This window comes from Thamnophis sirtalis, unplaced genomic scaffold (genome assembly GCF_051295495.1).
Source record: "Thamnophis sirtalis isolate CommonGarterSnake01/CBP01778 unplaced genomic scaffold, rThaSir2_p1.2 scaffold_1, whole genome shotgun sequence".
Taxonomy (NCBI): domain Eukaryota; kingdom Metazoa; phylum Chordata; class Lepidosauria; order Squamata; family Natricidae; genus Thamnophis; species Thamnophis sirtalis.
This window is the reverse complement of record NW_028261381.1, coordinates 149,301,717-149,317,298: the sequence shown is the minus strand read 5'-3', so window position 1 is coordinate 149,317,298 and position 15,582 is coordinate 149,301,717. Positions and strand designations below refer to the sequence as shown.

Here is a 15,582-nt window from a genome sequence, read left to right as displayed (position 1 = left end):
ATACCAATCTGGTTCTTTGTATCAGCTGTAGGACTTCTCTCCTCTTTTATTGTTCATTCACAGTTGCAGTGTGAATCTTCTGGGACCAGCAAGCCTACCAACAAATCCCTTGATCGCTTCCAGACTCTCTGTTCCATCTGATTTTTTTTAAACAAAAGTTTTATTTTTATTTTTAGTTAACAAAATAACAATGGGAAGCAGGCCATACATGATTTTAAAATTTGGAAGAAGAGAGTGGTTGAAGTTCAGTGCTCTGATCAAAAGTGTGTTCAATTGTCCAGGAAAAAAGAAAAAAATAAAGGTCAAAATATCCAGGAAGCTGGAGAGCTTAACAGGAAGCAACTTCACTAATCTGCCTTCTGATAAATGGATGTTTTGTGTCTGACTACACTCATCAAGGGAGAAATTCTGAAAGAGCTATATATTGTTCCAATCATGCTCACCAGTTTGTAACAAGAAAGAAGGGTCAGAATGAGTAGTGTTTATGGAAACCACAGTTGACACTAGACAATTTCTTCTTCTGAAACCATGGCAACCATGAGCGCTAGATACAATATTTTTAAATGAAAGTTTGGATTCTTGAAATTCTAACAGGGCTCCCTGGAACACCTAAAGAGAAAGGCTGGGGGTTGTGCAATTTTCAGACAGACTCAATGCACCTGTGTCTCTTTTGCTTCTGATAATAGCAGAATACATACAAATTCAGCAGGTGAAGATTTTCTCTAGCATGGAGAGAGTGGAAATCATGACCTAAAGTTTGTGACTGAGATGACCTGAAGCAAAGGAAGAGGTTGAATGGGGCCTGCCTTTTGCAGAAGAGTGAATTCACATTGCTTTGAAAGAAGAAACAGCACAAATAGTTCATTTGGTAGCTTAAATGGGACCAAGTCTCACTACTGGAAGAATCTGAAACTTTTCCAATGATGGAGCACCTGTCAACAGGCCAAAGGCAAAGTTATTTAGTTTCTCTGCCAGTAGCTAGTTATCAGCATTTGAAGAATAGCAGGGAATACTTCAAACCATCCCTGACATTCTACACGATGGCAGCTCATTAAAATCACAAATTACACATTTTCAAATTATCACCCCATTCCATTATTTAAACAATGCACCATTTTCTGCTAAATGTTTTCAGGATTGACTAATATCCATCAATTGGGTCTGCACATAACATTTTAGCCTAGAAACTAAGAAGTGGCTCCTTCTCTAAGTTGGAAACCTTAAAGAAGCATCATCTAGAGAGAAGTGGTGTGTTGCAGAAGACTCATAGAAATTCAAATCTGTCAGGGGGAGAAAGGAATAAATGGGAATGCAAAACTTGCCCAGTGTGGACTGAGCTTACTTAATGGTTAATATGGTTGACAGAATTTGCAAGGAGGTGAAAAAACAAGAAGGCTTCCTACTTACCTCCTCTTTTTACTTTTGACACTTATGGAGATAAATTGCTGAATTTAATGGATCCTTAATATGACTGGAAGGAAACCTCTTATTTTACTGTTCTTGGATTTTCCCCCAAAGAGCAGGCAAAAAGTGTGGATGCCCCATCCTGATTCCCCTCTTTAACTTCAACATCATCAAGGGATAACTTGCGTAGCTAAGGAGTCTCATCCAAACTGAAGACTGAAATTCAATCTACAGTATTCCACTGACACAACTTTCAGTGCAAGGAAAGTCCCTTTGCAGCTTTCTATTGTGTTAATGAATGCACACTTTTGGTTGCAGAAACACATATTATGAGCAATTAGGGAATTATGAGCAATTAGGGATTAGGGAATCCAGTGACGCACAGGTATGTGTGATTTGGCTTTAGTTCACCATTAACGCATCTGGCATTCTTTGCTTCATCTGCAGACTGATTCTATTATAGAGATGTTTCAATATTTCACTAGCATTATCCTCTTATTTTTAAGCAGGAAAAAAATGAACAAACATTTCTCCAGGGTAAAATATGCAGCACTCCTCCTCTGGAGAATATAGTCTGAGAAAATATATATTTATACTACTGTGAAAAGCTGAGTAGTAATTCTGTAATGCTCTTTTTTCCATTTTATTGGAATTTACAACAAGAGGAACGATTCAAGGTAAGCTCTAATTGAAAAAAATAATAATTTGTAGTTTAAGTCCTATTGTTTCATAAACTATTTAATAAATAATTGCTTCTTTCGTGCTGAAAAAATCATTTTGTTTGTCTATGTTTATTGTTACTGCAAATTTTCTTTCCACTAACCATACTTTTAAATCTAATTCTATGTTAAAGGTGATGTTTAAATTAATTTAGAGAATGTGAGGAAGAAATACTAATTACGTATTTTTGCTATAACAGAAAAGTCTAAAGGAAGATATTGTAGGCCTTTTGTATTGAAAAACTTTTGTATTGTGTAGGTGGTATACAACTCTGTCAATAATTGCTAGGGTAGACAAATCATATAGTAATAAATGCTGGAAATTATATTCATTAGAAGAAACATTTTACCATATTTGGTGGACAAGTTAAAAAAAAAACCTCAAAAGTCCTGGAAATGAAACTCCAATTCTTCTTATAAGGCAGTGATGCTGAACTCTTCTGTCCTCGCATGCCAAAATTGTACTTGTGTGCGATAGCCCCACACCCACAATGCAATGACCCCACCCACCTACACCTGCATGTTCAACCCTCCCCCCCACACACACATGCATGTGTGACACTCCCGACCCCCGGTGCAGCTTTCCTGAAGCCTCCTGGGGAGCAAAAATGGCCTCCTCGGCCTCCTGAGGCCCTCCAGAGGCCGGAAACACACCCATTTTTGGCACCAGGAGACTTCAGGGAGGGCCTCCAGAGGGCCAGGGAAGGCCGTCTTCACCCTCCCCAGACTTCAGGAAAGCCTCCGGAGCCTGGGGAGGGCAAAAAATGGGACTTCCAGAAGTTCCGTTTTTCGCCCTCCCCAAACTCCAGAGGCTTTCCTGAAGCCCGGGGAGGGTGAAAATGGCCTTCCTGGCCCTCTGCAGGCCCTCCCAGAAGCCAGAAATTGATTGTTTCCGAACTTCTGGTTGGCCTGTTGGGCCTGTTTTTCGCCCTCCGCAGGCTCCAGAGGCTTTCCTGAAGCCAGGGGAGGACCTCTGGAAAGCCGAAAATCAGCTGGCTGGCAAATGCATGCACACTGGAGTTGATGGCTCGTGTGCTGGCAGATATGGCTCCATGTGCCACCTGTGGCATGCATGCCATAGGTTCGCCATCACGGTTATAAGGCATACTTTCAAATCATAATAACATATAATGATCACATCTTATTAAGATATATCTTCATGGCCAAGGATAAACTTAGCACAACTTTGGAAAAGGGATACATTACCAATGATTAAGTTCGCAGGCTAAAGTCTAGGAGATTGTGAGTCCAACTTAGCCATAAAAGACAGCTACAGGACCTTGGGCCGGTCACTCTCTCTCACCCCAACCCACTTCTTAGTGGTGTTGTTGTGAGAAAAATAGGAGGAGTAAAGTATATGAAGCATGTCGGCTTTCTTATTTATAAAAATAATAAGATAAAAAAAAATCTTTAAAAATCGGACTGAGATATTAAACTTGGAGCATGTAGTTCCCTAAATAAATGATGCAGAAGTGCAGCTTTTAGATTGCCTTACCTAAAGATATATTACTGTCAGACTGTAAGAAATATGCTTGACATTTGCAGAAGCTGTATGGAGCTTTGCCAGGTCTACTACATTGTCAGGCTCAAGGGACTGAGATGTTTAGATTTTTTACATAGATACATCATTCAGTCAATTACTGAATTATGGAGCTTGCTAATGTTTTAGTGCAGAGATCTTCAAATTTGGCAACTTTAAGACTTGTGGACTTCAGCTTCCAGAATTCCCCAGCCAGCATATCTGGCTGAAGAATTCTGGAGATTGAAGTTGACAAGTCTTAAAGTTGACAAGTTTGGGACCCCTGTTTTAATGAATGGAACTACTTTATACCGTGTTAGAGAATTCATTCATTTAATCTAGTACAGGTAGTCCTCAACTTAAAACAATTCATTTGGTGACCATTCAAGTTACAACGGCATTGAAAAAAGTGACTTAGAACCATTTTTCACACTTATATCCATTGCAGTATTCCCATGGTCACATGATCAAAATTCAGATAGTTGACAACTGACTCATGTTTATGGCAGTTGCAGTGTCCGGGGATCATGCACCATTTTGAGAAACAAACTCAGTGGGGAAGCCAGATTCACTTAACAACCGTGTTACTCATTTAACAACCACAGCGATTCACTTGACAACTCTGTCAAGGAAGGTAGTAAAATGGGGTGAAGTTCACTTAACAATAATGCTGTTCACTTAGCAACAGAAATTTTGGGTTCGATAGTGGTCACCAGTCAAGGACTACCTGTATTGTTTGTTGCATATGACAACAGCTTTTCAAGAAGTGGCTAAAGTAGTGGTTCCCGATGTGGGGCCCATGCCCCACAGTGGGGCAATTTGATTTTTAATGGGAGCAATTCGAAAATGAGCTACTAACTGAATTTTTGAAAGCCAGCTAATTGTTCTTACACATTTGTGATGAAACAGCTGTGTTTCATTTACCTATTGTTGTCTTTGTTAAAGTGCATTTCCTAGGACCTGGTCTGATATCCCAGCTGTGGGGGAGGGAGCAATTGCCATCCAATCAGATGTTTTCTCACTAAAGATCATGGGACTAGCAGAGAGTCAGGCCTGCACCCATCTTTTCTTGTGAATCTTAGGCCTGCCACACTTTCTATGATTCTACTATGCATTTTCTATTGTGGGAAAATGGGAGGGGGGATTGTAGGAGTGAGATGCGATGTAGCCATAACAAAATTCTTTCTAGAAAGCCAAGGTCATCCTTTGTCTTTGTATCTCTGCACCTGACCGGAACTGGATGGGTGGAACTGCCAGCATGGCAGTGGAAGATTGGACCGTGTGATGGACTTGTGGGTATGGGGGCAAGATCTTGTACTTTCAAATGGGTGGGGAAAACCGGGAAGCTTTCAGATTTGGGTTTTCCCAGATGTGCCAACATGGCTCTCTTAATAAATTGGAACTTTGAGCAGTACTTTGCCTTGGACTCCAATTTACTTTTGGATGCTATTTGGAATCCTGACACAGAGTCTCTCTCTCTCCTCCCTCCCTCTCTTTCCTGTAGGCATTGCTGCTGGGTGGTTGCAGGGAGAGCTGCTCTGTGAGGAGACAGAGTGGATGGCTGCTGGGGGAAACCCAGAAGTGAGGATACAGAACCAGGACCCAAGTTCGTTCTTTTATTTTTCGCTTTCAAGGATGCCATGTTCTTCGGAATCTTGTTTAAACCAAGTTAATGGCCTTTTAGGCTACCTCTGCACAAGTAGGAGTTCACTTTTTGAATAGTAAGAATTATATGTCATGGGGGGGGGGCATCAGGGTGGGTTCCAGCTTCTTCTACTGCCAGTTTGCTCAGTGACGTGCTTTGGGCACGTGTAGGTTTTGTACGCATGCACAAACACTTCATGTGCACTACACACACATGCGCAGTAGGTTAAAAAATGCATCTGCGCATGCAGAGAAGCAAAAAACAAGATGGACCAATAGAACTGGTTCAGGGGCGTGGCTGGCTGAGTTACTACCTACTCAGCTGAACCGGGTCGAAAGAGTAGATACTCAGCTCTGGGGGGCATCAGGATTTTAGAGGTGCTTAGGTGGGGCATGGCCAAAAAAAAGGTTGGGAACCACTGGGCTAAAGGATATTTCAAATTTGAATGTATCAGAAATCCCAAAAAAATACTCAACTTAAAGTGATCAGCATACAAAGCATGTCTTCCTCGGAGCCCTCCTTTATTTATACTGAAATAGTTAGTGAATGCCAAGACTCTTGGTAAAAAATATTTCCATGAACACAAGGGACCTCTTCAAGACATTCAATCTTAGTTTGTAAAGTAAAATTATTATTATTTCAGGTTTGAAATTTATATAATAATATAATCCAAAAGATTGGGTAGGAAGCTTGCTGTATGTCAGCATCAATATTTTAGTTTCACTGAATTTTTCATTGGAACTTATTTTCCCCATGCATAATGAATACAGCCTCATATTTATACACTGTTTATCTACCATGAGATTGTGGTATTAAGGTTATTTATTATGTATAAGTCTGGTGTTGCTAATTTTCTTCTCATGTGATAAAATATAGTTTCCTAATTACACATCCCATACATTTTTTGAGTGATTTTTCCACACAAATCTTCCTTCTCCCCAATTCTTATATATTCCTGGTACACTGCACATAATCCTCTTGTTCATCCTCCCAAGCTATGTTCTGCTGGGAAGTTTCTAAGTATAACAGTATGACAATATTGTTTTCAGGAGACAGAATATGAATTATGCAATTTCCAGAGTGTACGAACTGCCAAAAGAGAGTTTCTTTTGTTAGATATTAGCATTCCATGTATTAGTTCAATTACTTTTTAAGTCTGTCACATACAGGAGTGATCCAAACTTGGTGCCTTCTATAATCATAAGACTTGGTCGGGACTTCAGAGTTTTGTGGTCTCAAAACATCTGGGGGTCATTAGGTTGTGGTAAAGCTGTGCCAGGCAATTGTTTTGTCTTAGTATTTTCACTCTAATTTTAACACAGTGGTCCTTTGGAACTTAATGATCTCAGCTGCACAATCTGTGATTCTTAAAGTATAGACTCCAGGGGTTGAGTTTGAAATTTACTCTTTTGTAGACCTATAACCCTTCCCAAGCAAGAAGTTTAAAATTAGCACACAGACAAGAGGATTGCTGAGAGAGTTTAACTCAGAAGACTGCTACCTGTCAAAGTAAACCTTCCTAAACTTGATGCTGTCCTTATATGACTGAAATTGTTCATCACTTTTTTTGCAATGTCAGAGGCTCTACTCTGGCATTATTGATTTGTTGAGCTGAATTTAAGTTTAAGCTGAACTCTAGTTCTTATGTCATTTAGCCTGTCCCTGTTGTTGCTTCCCATGTTTGTATTGTACCAACAGAGGGATTATTATTTTTTAATAAAAAAGGGATGCCAAATGAATAAAGTCTAACATTATTAGAGGAATCCATATTTGAGAATTCTGTGGTGTGCAATGCTACAGTAGAAGAATCCATTTTCAATAAGTCAATAACATCAATCAATTTTAATTCACTTAAGGAACAGTAAATTACATAAACCATAATTAAGAAAAAACATTGTTCAGACTTGCATCAGCTATTGCTTCATTTTCACTGTAACAACACATAATATAGTTACTATAGGGGTGAAATCTGGGAGAAGGTCTTTCATATAGTAACTATTTACAATTGCAATGATGAACTATTTCTCTCTCCAGATCCACAGTCAACCAGATTTTAGAATACCTATCTTGCAGAAGAAGAAAGGATATTATTTAGTGTATGTATGTATGTATGTGTGTGTGTGTGTGTGTGTGTGTGTGTGTGTATATATATATATATATATATATATATATATATATATATATATATACACACACACACACACACACACACACACACACACACACACACACACACACACAATATATATATATATATATATATATATATATATATATATATATATATATATATATATATATATATATATATATATATATATATATATATATATATATATATATATATTTTCAGCATAGATAGATGAGAGAGAGAGAGATAGACAGACAGAAAAATAGAATTTCCAATTTCTGGGAATCTGTTTTAAACATTATTTTCAGAAGTACCTTTGGTCGAATCATCTTCAATAGGTTGCTTGAATAAAGTGATATCTTTAAAAGTGCAAAGAAATAACACCACTTTGTCATGCTCATTTCTTATCGGTGCAATTTGCATGTAAAACCAAACAGGTGTTCCTGTAATTGAAAAATAAATAAATAAAGCACACATCACATCAAAAGGAGTATGAAAGCAGGCTCATCATCCTAATGATCACTTATCGTGTTTACAATGAGTTGTTATTATAGTGAAAGACATTTGAGTGCCATTGAATAGAATGGGAGAATTAGTCACTGAAAGAAATAGGACTTAACCATTCTTAACTGGGCAAACCATTGTAGTAATAATAATAGCAATAATAACAGTAGACTTATATACCGCTTCATAGGGCTTTCAGCCCTCTCTAAGCGGTTTACAGAGTCAGCATATTGCCCCCAACAACAATCCGGGTCCTCATTTTACCCACCTCGGAAGGATGGAAGGCTGAGTCAACCCTGAGCCGGTGAGATTTGAACCGCTGAACTGCTGATCTAGCAGTCAGCCTGCAGTGCTGCATTTAACCACCGCGCCACCTTGGCTCATTGGTAATGAGTAATGGGTTTGATCTAAGAAATTAGCCTTAATTTTGAAATCTGCAAAAAGATGGGACTGCAAATACGGGCAGTAGCTAACCCTTCTTCTCTTCCTTTTCTGTCTCATTCTTGAATCTTTGCTTCTAGACAAGGGGATCTGGAGGATTGAAAAACTTAAGATAGTAATCACAACCACACAATCAACCACACCATCCCCCTTTAGTCAAAAAAAGCAATGCTTTGATTGCATGTTGACAGCTACCATCATGATTTTTTTTGACATTCCCTCCATATCTTACAATCTGAGCTCCCTTTTCTTTAGTAGAGGTTGCTATGTCTGTTGCCTGGCATACAGATCAGTGTGAGGTTGAAGGTGGGACTCAAATATCTCTGGCTGCCAATTCTATAAATCTAAGTATGTAAAAAGATCATTGTGGAATTAAACTACATAATCTAATCTAACCCAGCATTCTTTTTCTGACAGCCTTTCATGTGGATTCCAGTAGGTGCTCAGAAGGTGGACTTCATCACACCATCTGCTATTTAGGGTAGGCTTCCATTCTGCTTCCCCTATAAAAATGTTGATTGAAACTTTTTTAATCCTCACCACTATAATGGCATAATCTTATGACCTTTATTAGAAAGCAATAGAGAACCTCTTTCTGGAACAAATGTACCCATTTCCTAAGCATTTTGAAAATTATGTTCCTTTACGTCAAAGAAACCATCTGTAGCCAAAGGAAAAGAGACCTGAAAATGATGTAGGCCAGGCAACCAAAGTCATGATGAACTATTTCAAAACTCAAACTATGTATGAATATAAGCTTTACACTTTTTATAGACAACCAAAGTCAATAGACCCTCTGCTCCCTAGCCATGTGGTAGCTACTTATCATGTAGTTATTGCACATAGGGAGTCTGATGACTCTCAAAGGGAAGACATGGATCGACATCAACATCACTGCACCATTTGCCCAGTGGTTTTTTGCCTACAGATGTATTAATACTTTTTGTTAATTGTCTAACCTTTGTGCTGATCTGAGCCATCATTCCTTCATTTCTCCAGCTTCTGCCACTACCACCATTGCTAAATTTGGTTTTGTTGTGTCAGCAAGAGAATAATCCCAAACTAATTCCATAAATTTTCCAATATTGTGTTAGACTAGAGAGAACATGGAGAACAAATGGTTCTGGAAATTCCTTCCAGTTTCTTAATAGCTCTACTTTGGCCGACATGATTACAAGGGAAGGGGTTTAAGAATTAAACAGTCAATTGCATTCTGAGCTGCGGCTCAACTACCTCTCTCATTAGGATGCATGGGGGAAGGGTAGTTCCTGTTTTTTCCCCTCTAAAAATCTGACCCATCTTTAGAGTCTTTCTTTTGCAAACTCCTTTCCCAACCAATATAGATGGCCTCCAGACGGTTCCAGCCTGACACCAAGGTCGCTGCATCCTGGGGATGAACTGCTATCAAGTTAACACCTCAGAGTTCTCAAAACACCTATGTGCAATTGTATTGGCTACCGGTGGACCAGTGAAGAGGGGGGAGGTTTAAATTGGTAAGAATAGCTTAATGTTTTACACAGGAATTTTAGATTCCACCTGACTTTTCTGAAGTCACTTTCTCTCAGTAAAAATTCCTTTTGATAACTAATTGTTTCAAGAGTCATGCTTTCCTCAGGGGATAGCTGAGGCAGGTCCTTACATCCTGTTTGATTCTGTTTACAGACCATTGTCCTTCTTTTAGCCAGACTGATAAAGTTCCCTCTTTACAGAATTTCCTTTGAACATCCCATTGGTTTGGAAGAAATAAAAAAGGAGGCAGCTGTAATTCAGCATCAAGAACATATTGAGACTCAAGATGTAAGTTATATCATACACTTTTGTGTGAGAGAGAAAGGGCTGGTGCATATGTAACAGGAAGAGAGGGGGGAGGGGGGAGGGAGGGGGGAGGGAGGGAGGGAGGGAGGAAGGAAGGAAGGAAGGAAGGAAGGAAGGAAGGAAGGAAGGAAGGAAGGAAGGAAGGAAGGAAGGAAGGAAGGAAAGTTGTTTTATCCACTGCAGCCAAAAAATTCCAGTTTGATGTAGTGTTGTCTTTTTTATAAAGATAGATTTAAATTTCATAAGCAGCCTTGACAACCTGCAAAATGCTTTGCTGAGCTGCATAGCTGTGTAATTATCTCAAAATTGCAAAACTTTGAGATCAGTTGAGGAATTGCTTTGGAGTTATGATGAAGTGCTCCATCAGAGACTCTTGTCAACCAAAAACAACAGCATTAGCCAATGAAATTGTATCACTATAAATCACATTAATCAAGAAGACAGCAACTAACATAATGCTATCCACTTCAAGCAGTGTGAAAATTCGGGTAGGGCATTATCAAAATACAGGAAATAAGACCTCCGCGATTTCTGCAGATAAGACCTGTTATGCCCATTCTTGCTTAGGGTATGAAAAGTTAGCAGCCATACTTTGTAAGCAGGTTCAAAAAACTGGAAGGCACCCTCAACAAGAACTTTACTCAAGAGCCAAATGATTGTACCAAGCAGTCACATCACTTAATTTCACATGAATGTTATTGTTCACAAGATAATGAAAAACAGCTGTGTCATGTTCAAAATGTTTGTACCAAGGATGCTCAAGATGATGCCGTGACTGTAGCTGTATTAATTAAGGAGCAGGAGTGTGAGATGAAAGCTAATTTTAAGACTATCCATAATCGAAAAAGGGCATATTCTATTATATATATTCATAGGCACTTTCTTTCAAGTTGTTGAATCTACAACAAAACATTCATCCTGCTTCAGCTGAAGTGGGTTTGTGCAATATAGTTCTTTCCAAAGAATACTTCTAATCATTGTTATAGGAAAAAGACCTGGAAGTTTTTTATTAACTGATTCTTACCATTAGAAATCAGTGTCTGAGGAAGACATACCATTTCCACTAGTCTGGTAACAGAAGTAGGTTTTCCAAAGTATTCTCTGGAGAACCGGGATTGTTTAAAAGGAAGCCATTGTCATTTCATTTGGAAATGCCTTATTGATTTTGTGAGTCTGTTTCAGAGAAAGAATTCTCTGAATGTTGCAGACTCTGATTCCAAAAAGCTTGAGGTATTTTTAGTGGCCCCACAAACAGTGGTTGTTTTTTTTTTCATTATTTTTTTTTTTTTTTGCCCAACAACAGGAGTCAGTTCTGCTGAGAGATGCTGGTGAGGTGGGGGCTAAAATCTTATCTTGATCATCTCTATTTACAACTGAAGATTTTCAAAACATAAAAGAACAAATTGTATATTAGGCAATGAAGTTCTACAATCTGCTAGCTCCATTCATTTATTCTACATGACAAGATTTTTATTGCTGGGAAAGTAGTTGTAGATTGCTTTCCTTTTATCGTCACAAAAGTTTGAGGACTACTGTCATACACAGCCTTCTTCCCTTTGTAAATTGGCCATAACATGCTCACCAAAACTATCATTTCCAAGGCAATTGGGATTGAGGTAACAACTACACCTCTCCAAATGTCCAGTTCTTGACAAACCCAATCACCGTTTTTCCTTGAACTGGACTTTCTACGTCTGCCAGAGTTTATAAATTCAGAGATTATATGTATTTAAAATATTTCTAGTAATTTTAATTCATATATTTACTTCAGCTTATTTTCTGTAGTTTAATGAAGAACGTAGTTTCAGAAAATATCTGAATAAGTCTGAGCCTCTGAATTATTACAGCAATGAGGGCGTACAAAGATAAAGGATCTCAGGGTGACATTGGATTTTTTAATGATTTCTACAGATGTTTGAAACTACATTTAACCAGAATAAACACAGAGGACAGAAGATTAGTTGAGTTCAATGGTAATGCACCTATTTCCATCACAAGAACCAAGTTGATGTTTCCCATTGCCTTTTTTCAGAATTTTTCATTTTAAGTAGCCTGAGACCATGCCCTGCTTCTTTTACCATGATTTATAGTTAGAGAGTTGTTTCTTAAATTTATTACTATAGTATCCATTAGTAGCAAAAATACAGGGTCTGGACAGAAATATAAGCAAGAAAACCTCTTGATCAGGGCATGCCATACTAACACCCCCAGTCCAATTTTCCTGCCAAAATCAGTCAGCATTCAATGATCATTAATCAAACTTTACAATGCTTTTTGCCTTTCTTTCTTTTCCTCCCTCCCTCTCCACCCCTCTCTCTCTTTCTTTCTTTCTTTCCCCAAATACTTTTTAAAACATTTCTGCACACACTTGTTTATTGTGACGATACTTCCCTCTTGGGTGCATTCTCTGTTAAAATCAACAATAAGTATGTTACCAGCATATATGATCATTTCAAAGGCAACCAAAGTCCACATAATTTCATATACGTACTGTTCTTCTTATACAAAAGGACTTCAAAGCAATTTGATTCGTAGTTGTCAAATGTCTGTCTAACTTTTTCAATCGTCTTCTTATCTGTGAGTTCCCCATACATAAAACTGGAGAAATAAAAGAGAGAAGAAAAATAATTTGCTTTATGGTCAAAAATAGGCAACCTGACATCCTTACAGACATAGTTATGTTTTAGATTGCAACATAATTGCAGCCATGTATCCTTAACTGTGATTTATACTTTGTGCGGTTCATCAATTATAGTTGCAAAATTGTTATGAAAGTCCATAAAGGGAAATGTAGGTGGCAGAGACCTTTGATGCAGGAAAAGATTTATATCACTTAATGTACCAGATGTTCTGGGCATAGGAAGGGAGGGGAAAATGGAGGAGAGGATGGAAGGGAGGGAGGGAGGGAGGAAGGAAGGAAGTGAGGAAGGGAGTGAAAAAAGAAAGAAGGGAGGGAGGGAAGGCAACAGATAGAGGGAGGGAGGGAGGGAGGGAGGGAGGGAGGAAGGAAGGAAGGAAGGAAGGAAGGAAGGAAGGAAATATTTTCTCAACAGTCCCCACCTTTCATTGTAAATACAGGATTCAGAATGCTAAAAATGACATCTTATCAACTGTATATTGATTTTTTAACCCTGCATTTTTTACTGTTAAGAACCAAAGCAGAATATAACTATTTACAACAAATATTTTAAATACAGTTAGAACTGCCTCAAATACTGCTGGTTTAAAATCATAAGGCAGTATAAAAAACTGTATGACGCAGAGCATCAACAGCAAGGCAGACAAGAAAGCAGAGCAGTACAAACTTAACCCAAAGGATGGGTGATGGATATGTGTTACCCTGGTGCCCAAAGCTTACCAAACTCTGTGCCAAACATAACACAATAGCAAGAAAATTCCAAAACCACCACACACACATATACAAAAAAAGCCTCATCCTGCTATATGGTACAATTTGGAAAGCAGATGCCCCCCCCCCCCCCCAAATTCCACCTAATTCATTCTGATGTTTAATTTTCTTTGGTCAATATCACAAAACAGCCTAGAACTGCATAACGGCAGCACTCAAGTATAGGCAAGTAAGTAATTAAAAGATTTCAATAGCAATTGCACTTAGACTTATATACCATTTCACAGGGCTTTACAGCACTCTCTGGGTGGTTTACAGAGTCAGCATATTGTCCCCAGTAATCTGGGTCCTCATTCCAACAACCTCACAAGGATGGACGGCTGAATCAACCTTGAGCCCACCAGGATCAAACTCCTGGCTATGGGCAGAATTAGTCTGCAATACTGCATTCTAACCACAGCCCCCCTTTTCTCAACTATGTATTCAGGAGCCAAAAAAAAGGAAGTTCATTTCATCGAATAACTTAAGCCTTGCTAACTGAATTTCCACTCATTTAGATGAATCTGTTTGAGGATAATTGTCGCTAACTTAAATGTCACTGAATAACTCCAGCTTGTTTCTTTTCTTTTTAAAAGAATTTCTCTCACTTTTCCTCTCTTTAATTTCTTCCCTTTCTTTTTAATCTGTGGAAGTCATAACTGTGACCTCTGTGACCTTTCTTGGATATTTTCCTACAGATTATTCTGGAACAATGCTGCACCAGCAGAAAGTGCTGGCAGACACTAAAACCAGTTCTCCATTTGTGGACTCCAGAAAGATATTCCACCCTAATATTATCTGAGTGTGGACCCTAGAAGCAATCTGAATTTGAATCTGAATCTGAATCTGAATCTGAATCTGAATCTGAATCTGAATAGGATAGGATAGGATAGGATAGGATAGGATAGGATAGGATAGGATAGGATAGGATAGGATAGGATAGGATAGGATAGGATAGAATAACACAGTTGGAAGGGACTTTGGAGTTCTTCTAGTCCAATCCCCTGCTTAGGCAGGAAACCCTATACTATTTCAGACAAATGGTTATCCAATCTCTTCTTAAAAACATCCAATGTTGGAACATTTACAACTTCTGGAAGGAAGTTGTTCCATTGATTAATTTTTCTGTCAGGAAATTTCTCCTTAGTTCTAAATTGCTTCTCTCCTTGATAAGCTTCCACCCATTGCTTCTTGTCCTATCCTCAGGTGTTTTGGAGAATAGCTTGACTCCCTCTTCTTTGTGGCAGCCTCTGAGATATCGGAACTATCATGCTATTATGTCACCCCTAGTCCTTGTCATCAAATTAGACTATAAATGGGGACTGAAAAAATGTAGTCTTCTTGATTTTTTCCTCTATCCATTTCTTTTCAGAATAGATGGAAATGAAAACTGATGAGCTTCATTTAGTCCATTATGAAATGCATGCAGATTTATTAAAAAGTAATATAATTGGTTTCTGAGCAACTATTTCTTATATCAATCTTCCCCAGTTTGATGTCTTCCAGATATATTTGCTGCTTAGAAATTATTACTATTTGAATATTTAAAGTGCTTTTGAAGTTGCTCTGGGAAAACTTTTGTTTTAAAAAATACTTATCAATTTTATATACTAATTACAGTAATAAGATATATCCCAAATGTTCTCAGATAGCATAATTGTTGAATTACCACATCTGGAGAGCACCAGGTTGCAAAAACTTTCCTTTACCATAATGATTACGAATTTCTGCAAGGATCTTCCTGGAACCAATCAAGGGCACCCATTGAGACTCACCTGCAAGTGCTACTTTTCTGCATGACGTCAGCTCGATGGTATCCAGAGAGTTTACAGAAACCGTCATTACTATAAACTACAGGCCAATCCACAATCTGAGCATTGCCCAATAAAAAACTTGATTCTAAAGTGAAAGAAAACAAAACAAAATTAATTCCTCATGTAAAGAATTCTTCCAGTTATTGAAGATAGCATTCTACAATGATGACTTCCAGAATTTTTAAAGTTGCAGAGGTAGAGA

The 15,582-nt window shown here is 38.3% G+C and overlaps 1 protein-coding gene across 2 annotated transcripts in view; it reads right to left on the bottom strand.

Moving 5' to 3' along the window:
- Positions 1-15,582, bottom strand: part of KCNH5 (potassium voltage-gated channel subfamily H member 5) — a 212,081-nt gene that overhangs the window by 171,295 nt on the left and 25,204 nt on the right. For both annotated transcript variants that reach the window (XM_014063810.2, XM_087727455.1), the window contains exons 2-4: positions 15,342-15,465; positions 12,670-12,776; positions 7,733-7,861 (exon numbers count right to left, since the gene is read on the bottom strand). In XM_014063810.2, coding sequence (XP_013919285.1) covers positions 7,733-7,861; positions 12,670-12,776; positions 15,342-15,465 — 360 coding nt within the window. The remainder of the gene's footprint in view (positions 1-7,732; positions 7,862-12,669; positions 12,777-15,341; positions 15,466-15,582) is intronic.